Raw genomic sequence first — 11,738 nt, forward strand, 5'->3', positions numbered from 1 at the left:
ATTCAAGTATTGTTGCTTTTTTCTTTTCCTTCCTTAAAATTTTTTTGTTGAAATCAACGGCTTGAGGGTTCCAAAAATCATACCCGATGAGAATCATGAAGCATAAATAGACAAAATGGTGGGAAATATAGGATGAAGAAGAATAAAGTAGAATAAGCACGAAAGAAATGGAAGGGAAAAAAATGCTCATGATAAGAAAAGACCATGGAGAAATCCCACCTTTAAAGCCAAAGTAGTGAAGTTGTAGGTCAGAAATCAATCAACCAAAATGGAGATGAAGTTGAAGACCCCTCTAGTTGATCTCTCGGCCAACAAATAGAAGAAATGAAAACGAAAGAGAAAAACAGATGAGACAAGGAGAGATTACAAATACAAAGGGTGAGAGCAGAGCATCATATATGGGGGAGGAAAAAAAAATTCTCCCTTTACGAGAAGAGCAACAACTTGAGCAAAGAAGAAACTGCTTGAAGCTTCTAGAAGATTCCCCCCGAGGGTCCCTCACCGGCATTGGTGAAGAGAAGAAGAAAATGAGGGGAAAAGGAAACAAATTAATAGAGCTTCAATTTTGAATTTGAACAGGGGAGTAGGTGTAGTAGGCTAAGAAAATGACAGATGAGAACATCCTTCTAAAAAAAAAAAAAACAGTGATGCCGGGAGCTGGCACTGTTTATAAGCTGTTACTGTTCATAGAACAGTATTTTGAGTGAGGAGCCGACATGGATCTGAAAATGAACCGGCTGATCATTGATTTTGATTTATTATTATAGGTTGATTGATTGGTCTAGTCTACATATGATGAAATTGGTTAAACTTAGAACTGGAGACTAAATTTGGCTTAAACAAATTGAAACATCAAATATTGAACAATATAATATCGCAGTCTAAACAAAATTAATTGAATAATATGTTGTGCAAAAGTTAACGGGGGAAGAGCAAGCAATTCATACAAATGACTGAGAACTAAAATGTTACTGCCTAAATAGTTAGAACTGCATGTGGATTCAAAGAATCAAAACTAATTAGAATATGCTTATCAATGTTTGAAAGACGAGTCTTTTCAATAAGTTTTGAAGATTAATCTAACAACAAATCAGTACAGAAAATATTCAGTCCAAAACTCATCCACAAATAGCATTTAAACTTTTATCCAAGACTTCATTCTTCAACACTTCATGCATCCTCCCAGAGAGGATTTTTAAATTGGTTCCATGCTTGTGGCAGGTTGGCTGTACCATAAAAAATGGCAAGAAACATTTTCAATCTCTTAGACCTGATCCTTAGTTCGACAGGAAACTGATATTCCTCAACCACAATTTTGCAGTTAAGAATTCATTAGACATAAAATTTCTGTTTCCATCTCATTTACTTCTGAACCAAACAAGGGTTTAGTTATTGCATCCAGCATGGAATATGTGTCTCTTATTTCAGGGTGACCTATTTCAGGGTGAGATGGGTTGCCAACAAGAAACTCATGGAGAATGCCATTCACCTCAATAGCACTACATCCAGGAAATTTCTTGATTCCCAAGTCTTTCATCTTGTTTCTGACCTTGCTCACATCTTCCCATCTGTCAGCAGAAGCATAAATGTTAGCCAAAAGCGTATGCAAACTGGAATCACTATATTCAATATTTCCCAGTCGTTGAGCAATCCTTTCGCCCATTTCAATATTGCCATAAAATCTGCAGGCACTCAGCAGAGATCCATAAAGTGGAATTATCATCTCATTTTTTTGATCTGGCAACTTCTTAATTAACTCTTCTGCTTCATGTAGCAGTCCAGCTCGACCAAGAAGATCAATGAAACACCCATAGTGTTGCACCTTGGGCTCAATTTGATATGTTCTCTTCATGGAATAAAAGATCTTATGCCCTTCTTCTACCAATCCCCCATGACTGCAAGCACTTAGAACACCAATAAAGGTGATGTCATCAGGTCTAGCCCCAAATTTTTTCATTTCTTGAAAGAGCTCAAGGGCTTTGCTTGTCTTACCATTCAATGCAAGACCACAGACAATAGAAGTCCATGTGGCTGTATCTCTTTCCCTTAACCTATAGAAAATCTCCAAAGATTTCTCTATGCAACCACATTTTGCATACATTTCAATAAGGGCAGTACCAACCACGGCATCCAATGTCACTTTGTTCCCGTCTATGTAACCATGAATCCATTTCCCTTGCTCCAGGGCTCCCAACTGAGCACAACCTGTAAGGAGAGTAACAACAATAAATTTATCTGGTTTGATTCTTCTCATTTGCATCTCTTGAAATAATGCAACTGCCTCATCAAAGCAATTGAATTGCACATAGCCATTAATCATAGTTGTCCAAAGAACAATATCCCTCGTTGGACTTTTCTCAAACAAATCTCGAGCTTCATCCAGCTGACCACAAGTCACATACCCATTTATCATACTTGTCCAACAAATCACATTTTTCATAGGCACCTCATCAAAAATTTCCTGAGCTATACTTACGCAGCCACACTTGCAGTACATGTCCACTAATGCATTGCCCACTATAGTTGTTAAAAGGAATTCACTCAAGACATAACTGTGAATTTCCTTACCAAGATCCAAATCTTTTAATGCTGTACAGGCTGAAAGAGTGCTTACCACCGTAGCTTCATCAGGCTTCTCATTGCTTTCTTCTAGCATCCGCTGAAAAATAGTAATGGCATCTTTGAATCTCCTACACTTTACATAACTTGTAATCATGATATTCCAAGAAACCTTATCTTTCTCTGACATATTTTCAAATAACTTTTCAAAACTATCTACTTTACCCAATTCTGCATACATTCTCATTAGTGAGTTACAAACATAAGTATCAAGCTCAAGCCCGGTCTTCACTATGAAGCCATGAACCTTCACAGCTTCATTAAACTGTCCAATACAACCAATAGCCTTAAGGACAAATGGATATGTATAATTATCTGGCCATAAACCATCTTTTCTCAGTTGACTAAATAAGGAAATGGCTTCTCTGAAACTACTCTTTTCCACAAAGGCTTTGGTCATAAGATTGTATATAAACAAGGATGGCTTATGAAGGTAGTTAAAGGTTCTACATGCATAGTGTAAGTCCCCAACAGATGAGTCAGTACAGATGACCATAAGTTTGCCGAGGGTGTCCAAGTCTTCATGTAGACCCGCAAGAAACATCTGAGCCTGGATTTGCTTGAGGTGGAACATTGATTTGCAAGCTTTGAGAAGGCCAATGCACGCTCTCTTGGTCAGTTTTCCACCATGTGTTGAGGTAGAGAACTTGTGTGACTTAATGAGCAAAAGAAAAGTATGACTGTATACAGGCATTATTGGAAGTTATGCTGAGCAATGCAAATAAATTTGTGAATGACGTGAAATTTTGACCTCGTCCCTTCATTTCAGATCATAGTCTAAACTCTCATGCCCTTCCTTTTGTTTTCTTATTGTTTTCCTCACATGGCATCCTTGAAGTATCATTGATTTTCTTCACAGGCTAACTCTGGGTTACAAAATTTCCAGATGTCATAATCATGAAGAAATAGAAGAAATCCCTAAGGAAAATCAACTCAAAGGTGAAGAAGGACAAAAAACAAATTTGTCAGCTAATATTTCAGCAGAATTTAAGGTGCACACAAAAGAACATTACTTGAACTGAGCAGGACTATGAAATCAGAGCATGTTCAAAGTTCACATGAAATCATCCTTTCCAAGGACTGCTTTCCAACAAATCTACCTAAATCACTGAAAGCAAGATTGAATAATGTTCAAATTCCACCGCCTAAACTCTAGAGCATACCATCAAGTTTTTGTGGTTGCAAGTGTGTATGTGCTTCCCAAGGGAGGGAAGGAAGGAGAGGAGGCATAATAAAATAAACTGTTACATCAATAATTTATATCTCCCTTTACGAAAAAAACCACCAAAACAAAAATATAAAATATATTGATGTAACATATTGCACTACTTAGAAGTTACAATGAATGGAACTATTTCCTCAATAAGAATAAGTAAATTTTCTTTGAGACAGGAAAAGTTCAAAAGTTATAGTGTAAATATTATCAAACTGAACATCATCCTCTAGAGCTCCTTCTTTGGAACTATCAACTCACTTTCCTAGTAGGTGCCAAGTGCTTTTATGCTGAATTTCTCAGTATATGAAAAGAATGGACACCAATTTGTTCCCTTACGTTTGAAGAAATCCTGACCAAAAACCAAAAGAAGAAGAAGAAGAAGAAGAAGAAGAAATCACTTTTTCCATGATGTTTTCTTCTTTCGTTGTACTTCTTTTTTTTCCATAAAAATATATCCAAGTTCGTATTGCATTAATGATGGAAATAATAACAGTCAAAGAAAAAGGGCCAAAAAGAAATATCAATTCCTAAAAACCAATTAACTGAACTGGTTTGGTTGAATGTCATACCCAAAATTGCAGGTCACCAATCATGAAAATACCCTTTATCCCCTATTGTTGATGACCCAGCCCTTCATTGTTTGGAAGTAAGCAAAGCATAAGACCACTTTACAAGAAATGAAGTCCTCATTAGTCACTCACTTGATGCAGCATCCACCACTCCTTGCCTAGGCTAGGACGTTCTACAAAATAAAGGATTAATTTCACTACTTATCCATCCAGTCAACGCCTTTCTATGCAAATAGAGTACACTTAATCATGAAAAGCGGCTGAGTTTCTTAGTCCCATGATTTTATTAAAGGATATCTAGTGTTTATATAGACATAATTGAGGCCACAAGAATGCCCCCAACAAAGGTAACTAGGTTAAAATCTATCTAAGTCCCTTAAAGGATAAAATAAAATAAATTAAAAACAAATCTGACTTGATAAGGATAAACTAAAGAGATAAAATACTAATAAACAGAATAATAAGTAAATAATAAATAACATGGGACATGCCATTCAACAGTTACAGTGCTAATCAAATAACTCACGTCCCAAGTTTCTAATTTGAAGAACAAAGAAAAGGGGAAAAAATCAAGGAGCTCCAATTATAAGGGGAGGGATGTGCAAACAGGACACAGATGGGCAATATAAAATCCAACATACTCCATTTCGAAAACACAACACAACAAAGCGGCAGCCTCACTTTCAGGAATGAAGAGGAAAAAATATACAAAAGCACAACTATTTCCTACAAAATCATGGAACATTAACTCAAAACAGTACATACATTAACCGCAAATATGCATGAGAGATGTAATCAGGACTGACATGGCTTGATATAAAAATCTAGCTGCACAAAGAATTCTCCAAAAGCTTCAGAAAGATCTTTCTATTCACCAGGAGAACCTATCTTAAAATATCAATTTTCATATTTCTATATCAATATAAGTCCGTCATTCTAACAAAATATTAGCCTCATCCTCTTTATCATTTTTCTGATTAGTTTATTCTTAACATTCGTGATTCAACATCTTCTACACAAAGTATAAGAATGCACATAGTATGCACATAGATACACCATTATCACACACAATGACATAATTACTGCACACACATGCAGTATATGTACTCTAGCAGTTACAACCAATGAGGCCCAATTGCATATTTATGCTACCCCTGTATAGCAGTGAGAAGGTCAGAGAGGGCCAGAGAATATCAAATATATATAGTCAAACAACAAAGACACAGCGCATTCTTCATATTAGAATTAGCAGCACCAAATAGGCAAATTTATCATCCAATGAGCTTCCAAGAATCAGAAAGAACCACTATGCAGAACCAAATGGAGCATAAACTTGAATCAGAAATCCCTACTCATTTAGAATCTTTCAGGCTTTCACATTAGCATTACCAGCACCTAATATTCACAAAATTCATAGTCATTCACAAGAGATATTTCAGCTAGCAGAACATTAATCGGAAATCATGCATAATAGGATTCAAGAATGATGAATTATCGTTCAGATGAAAAACAAGAGGAGTACCGCTAGAAAGAACAAGAGCAGCGAGCAGCAGCAAAACAAACATATTTTAGATGAAAATCAAAGACTAAAAAGAAACGGATTAAACAGAAATACTATACAATTTAAAACAAAACAAAAAAACAGAGAGAGAGATTGTGAGAAGAATAGTATCAATGGAGCAACGAATTAAAAGAGGACTAGAGACCAGAAAACCACGACGGAGCAATTAAGCAACCCCCGACTACGGACAACGATAGAGGCCACCGCAAAAGGGCTGAAGACAGAGAAGGAACAACGGAGAACGACGATGACGAAAGTCTCCCACGTTAACCCCTCGCAGTCCGGGCGTATCTTTTCGCCGTTTACCCCATGCGTAATGCGTCCGCTGCTGTCCACTGCCCCTCCGTCCTTGTTATTTTATTTATTTATTTATTTATTTTTTGCCCTTTGCAGGGAAAAAAAAGGGGGGGTTTTCTTAGATAATTGGTTTTATTATTTTCTGAAAATAAAAAGGAAAATTTCCAAAAAAATTACTGTTGAATTTAAAAATTCTCAAACGGCCACCTCAATAAACAAAATTTCAGTTTAGGAGTAGCGTGCCAAATTGAAATTTTTAAATTTGCTAAAATGACTATATTATCTTTTTTCCCCCAAAAAAAAAAACCATTAATCACTTTCACAAGCCAGCTAGTTGCCGGAACTCTAGCATCAACAGCCACTACTAGAGTTTAATGGGTTGCCGATCATTAAAGCTCTAACGGCTAGTTGACAATTAGTCACTAGAGTTTTGGGAATTTTTATCAAGTCTAGTAACGTGATTAATAAGTTCTTTGATGTTATTAACAAGTTTGGTATCGCCATTAACAACATGTTTTCTAGGAAATTTAAAAAAATAACATTTCAAAAGTAGCATTTTCACAACTCAAGTAACACGATTAAAAAGTTATATAACGATATTAACAACTTTCATAATGCTATTAACCACGTGATCTAAGAACTTTTCACCGAAGCTCTGGCAGCAACCATTTTTTTTATAGATTTGTTTAAGTCGAGTAATGCGATTAATAAGTTCTTTAACGTTATTAACAAGTTTAGTATTGCCGTTAATAATAGGTTTTCTAGGAGATTTAAAAAGTGGCATTTTTTCAACTTAAATAACACAGCTAACAAGTCATGTAATAATATTAACAACTATTATAATGCCATTAATCATGTAGGGGGTGTTTAGGAAGCCCAATAAGCACTTTTCTGCAAATCAAGGCAAACTCTTCCACATATTTACTTTGTATACTACAAAAGTACTTTTAAAACTATGGTTTTGATCTTACCCAAGTACTCCCTTGATCTGAAATCCTTTTACACTTTAAGAAATTAGCAATGACATCATAAATGGGCAAATTTTCAAGTCCAATAACGCCATCAACAAGTTTTTTAATGTTGTTAATAAGTTTGATATAGTCGTTAATAATAAGCTTTCCAAGAAATTTAAAAAGTATTACTTTTACAATTTTAGCAATGTCGTTAACAAGTTATATAATGATATTAACAATTGTCGTAATGCTATTAAAAAATTTCCTTATGAAGGTTGATATTTTTAAGGGAAAATTACACACAGGTCTCACAGCAGACAATTAATTATGAAAAAGTCCCTGAAACTCCCCAAATGCTTCCTAAGTCCCCAGGGACCTTGGGAAAATTAACTTCAATTATGATATTACCTACTTATCCCTGTTAATTTAAGTGTGAACAATTTGTCCACCTTAAACCCTAGGGACCACCTTCTTCACGTTTCCAGCTTTCCGTTACAACACAGGTAGCTTCATATCTATCGGCAGCGAGCTTCACATCCATCGGCAACCAGCTTCACTCACATCATTGACGACCTTCATACCCCATCATCGACGACCTTCACACCCCACTGCTAGTGAGCCTCGTGGGTTCCATCATCAATGAGCTTCGCACCTAACCGCCAGCGATCATCTCTCTCTCTTGGTATATCATATTGATATTATCTATTACTGGTATATTTAGGTAAGTTGCTTCTCAGTTTCAAAGCAGTAGTTGTTAGCTCAGATGGTATCTTGTTACAATTGAGGCCTGAGGATCCTGACCCATGGAAATGGAGAGGAGTGAAATGCGATCCTAAATCCAAGAGTTATCACTCTAATGAGTTTCCATGATGACTTTTCTTGCTAAGTTCATATTATATTAGTAAATGATTCTCAGATTTGAGGTGCGTTACGGTAGACAAATTTTTCTTAATCTTATATCTAATTTTACTTTCATTAGTGATATTTGAGGAGTTTAGCTTGCCATAAGTTGAGCAGATCTATACCACCTGACCTTGAGAGGCTAAAGCATTTAACTGTTCTATATGTACTTTTGATTATGTATAATTTTTCCGAGACATTTGATTCTGGTGCTTTACTGCTTGCTGTTGGATATGATTTAATCATAATCTGTGTATGTTGTAGTGCCCTTCACAACAACAATTTCTATGGGGTAATTCCATCTGAATTGGGAAATTGTATTGACTTGCAGAGAATGTATGTATCTTATTTTGTTCCTTTTCCACATCAATTCTCTTACTTGGGAAATTATATATAATTATCTTAGTAGGTGAAGAAATTATGCTAAAGTGATTTAACATCATAACTAAGCACGCAATCCTTGATGATATAGCTAAACATGTTTTCCTATACAATACACAAAATATGAGGGATGAGCCATGTTATTCATGACTTTTGATTAGTGTAGCTTGATAGAGATTTTATATCAATATTTTGATATATTGATTTTACACCGACATTTGCCATAGTATTTTTTCTGTTGGCCTTCTATAGAACTTGACTTTTTAGAAATCAAGTTAATAGGAAATATTAGGTTTTTGTATTGGTTTTGATTGATTCCTATCGAGAATAATTTGAATCTTTCTTGTACAGATTCTTGTAGGGCAATTACCTAAGTGGAGCGATTCCAAATGAACTAGGAAACCTATCACAACTCAAAAGTTTGTGAGTGTAGTATTTTAGTATAGTTTCTGGTTCATTTCATCCAATTTTGTTGTTATAAGGATGGACAAATCACATTCATTCATTATATTCCTGTATTTTCTAAGGATATATCAAGTAACTCCCTCAGTGGTAATATACCTCCATCACTTAGGAAACTGTATAATCTTAAAAATTTGTAAGATGCCTTGGTTTTCTTTGTTTTCTTTTTTTGTTTTTCACTTTGCTCTTTTTTATTTATATGTTTTGTAGATTTTACTATCAAAGCAAAATTGAATGTTCTTATTGTTGTGGTAATGGTTGATGCTTTAAACCTTCAAGTAATGTTTCAACCAATTTTTGGTCGACCAATACCTTGTGATGGTGGCAACATTACTAAATGCACATGTTAGTCATTTAAAAATAACCAAACTCATTTGTACTTAATGCTTTTATCAAGAGATGCCAAAATTAGTAACTTGTAACCAGATTGTTATTTTTAAGGGTTGATTTACGTATTTTCTAATTTCAAGGACTAAAGTTGATTAAACTGCTAGTATGGGACCATGTTATTAATGTACTCTAACATAAGCCAAGGATTGATTTACTTTATCATTCCAAAAACAAATAACCCCTCTTTTAAAGTGACAAGTAGTTGGAAAGTTATAATGTGATGACAGTATTTTTTTCCTTTTTGCAATTTAACAAAATGACTAAAGAGTAAGAGCATAGATGGACAAAGGCCTAGGAACTTCTCTAGATATATACTATTTATTGAAGAATTTTATGAGAAGAACAAGAAGAAGTTTAAGTCTTTTGAAGAGGGCACTAACCCTGTGAAAGGCTTAGGGGAAGTTAACAGAATAGGAGAGAGAACAATATAGTGAAAAGGCTAAAGAAATGAGAGTCCTACTAAAAGGGAAGAATTATATTGTTCCCTTCCACACACGGTGTGCTCCGGGACAATTTATGGAAGTTTGCAAGCACTTAAAGTAAAGGACAGATAAGATGGAAAGGCTGAAAAGGATTGGTTTTGATAAATTGGTTGAAATATGCTGCTCACAAATTTATAGAGATTTTTGTGGTGAATTGATCCGTGTGTTTGACCCTGTAAGTAAGAAAATATCAATTCGAGGGAAGAGGTATGAAATGGGGTCCGGAGATGTAAATCAATTGATGAGCCTACCATTTAAGGGGTAAGAAATTAAAATGAATGTGGAGAATGAAGATGAAACATTTAAGGAATTAAGGAGTGACTACGAGAAAGTGCCATACAAAACAATAAGAAGATGGTTGATTGAAGGAAAAAGGATGAAAAGTTTGAATTCCTTTTTGTTATGTATGCATTAGGAGTCCTCTTGTGTCCTAGCTCTAGTGTATGGGTGAGTGATATAAAGTGTTGAGGGTTATGGTGGGGACAAATGATAGTTTAGGATACTATGATTGGAGCAGTTTAGTTTTTAGAGAATTTTGCAATTCAATTGCAGAGTTCAAGAAAGGAAAGAAGAAAGGAAAAGCTGATGGGACGAAAAATGTGGGAGGTTGCTTGTACTTCTTAATGGTAAGTATGGGTATGACTCATTTACTTTGATGTTAGTTGTATTGTCAATGTGCTATGTATGTTGCAATCGGTTGCTCTGTATGTTGTCATTTATTACTCTATGTTGTCATTCGCTGGTATGTATGCTGTCAATTGCTTATGTGTATGTTGTGATTGGCTGGTGTGAAGGTTGTTATTGTCCTGTGTGCAGGTTGTCATTGGCCTCTGCTGGTTTGTCACTTGCTTATGTATAGGTTGTAATTGCTTGCTGTTCTTGCTGTCATTCAGTTTAGCGTGGGTTGTCATTGGCTGCTATGCATGTTGTGAATGACACAACTACAGGTTGTGATTGACTTATGTGTAGGTTGTGACTATATGCTGTGCATGTTGTCATTCGGTTTAGCATGGGTTGTCATTGGCCTCATACTCTACTATCAGAAAAAAGGCTTTTAACGGCTATTATTAAGGGTTTTTCATGACAGTTTTGGAGGCGCAGTGGATACAATCAACGTTGAAAGGTAAATAAACACGGCAATCTTACCAAAAACCGCCGTGGAAAATGGAATTTCCACGGTGGTTATTGATAAACCGCTGTGGAATTCCATTTTCTGCGACTGTTTTTGGCAGAACAGCTTGTGGTAAATGTTTTTAACGACGGTTATTTAAAGGGTTAAGGTGTAATTTTAATAATAATGTTTTTTGCTAAGAGCATTTGGCACCATTAAGTTTTGAAAGGTGCAAAATTATACACAAACTTTAAAATACGGAGCAATTTCATCACTTCTATTACTAGGTCTAAACGGCCGTTTCTTTTTCTGAGTTGGGTCCAACTATGTGTCTGGCTTGGCATAATCCTCTCACTAAACACATTACATATCACCCTCTTAAATTTCATCTCTCCTCCTCCTTCTCTTTATGTCAATTCCTAGCCCTTAACAAATCAGACTCAATTCTCTATCTCTCTCCCCTTTTCAAGTTCGTCTCCTCTCCTCTGGCAACAGCAACTTAGAATTCAAGACCTAAATGACTGTTCTCCATGAGAAGCTTAAGGGGGGAGAGTGTGCACTATTGTATTTGATGGATCTGAGAAGGAGATAGAGGCATCGACATTAGAGGCCATTGACTTTGCGAACAAAGGAGGCAACACAAGGAAACGAGATGTTATGTGGTCTGACAAGTTAGAAGGCGGCCGGCCACATTCTGGCCACATTCTGTTGAGCTCGTTTGACGAGACGAGGGGAGAAAAGTCAAGGTAATAAGCTTGGTTGATGTAGTTGAAGGAATGATCAAAGGATAGTTTTTA

General features: G+C 35.8%; 1 protein-coding gene across 1 annotated transcript; it reads right to left on the minus strand.

The window, feature by feature from the left end:
- Positions 1 to 1,321: 1,321 nt before the first annotated feature.
- LOC114757783 (pentatricopeptide repeat-containing protein At1g31430-like) lies at positions 1,322 to 4,521 on the minus strand. The gene is made up of 2 exons (XM_028946864.1): positions 4,405 to 4,521; positions 1,322 to 3,485 (listed from the first exon to the last, which is right to left on the minus strand). Exon 2 carries the CDS (start codon positions 3,311 to 3,313, stop codon positions 1,322 to 1,324), a length of 1,992 nt encoding a protein of 663 aa, XP_028802697.1. The 5' UTR covers positions 3,314 to 3,485; positions 4,405 to 4,521.
- Between the last annotated feature and the right edge of the window lie 7,217 nt (positions 4,522 to 11,738).

The sequence above is a fragment of the Neltuma alba genome, unplaced genomic scaffold (assembly GCF_004799145.2).
Source record: "Neltuma alba isolate B1F8T4 unplaced genomic scaffold, ASM479914v2 tig00010631_pilon, whole genome shotgun sequence".
Taxonomy (NCBI): Eukaryota; Viridiplantae; Streptophyta; class Magnoliopsida; order Fabales; family Fabaceae; genus Neltuma; species Neltuma alba.

Bases quoted from the DNA above. Each gene is read 5' to 3' on its own strand.
- LOC114757783 (XM_028946864.1), bottom strand. From the start codon at position 3,313: ATGCCTGTATACAGTCATACTTTTCTTTTGCTCATTAAGTCACACAAG.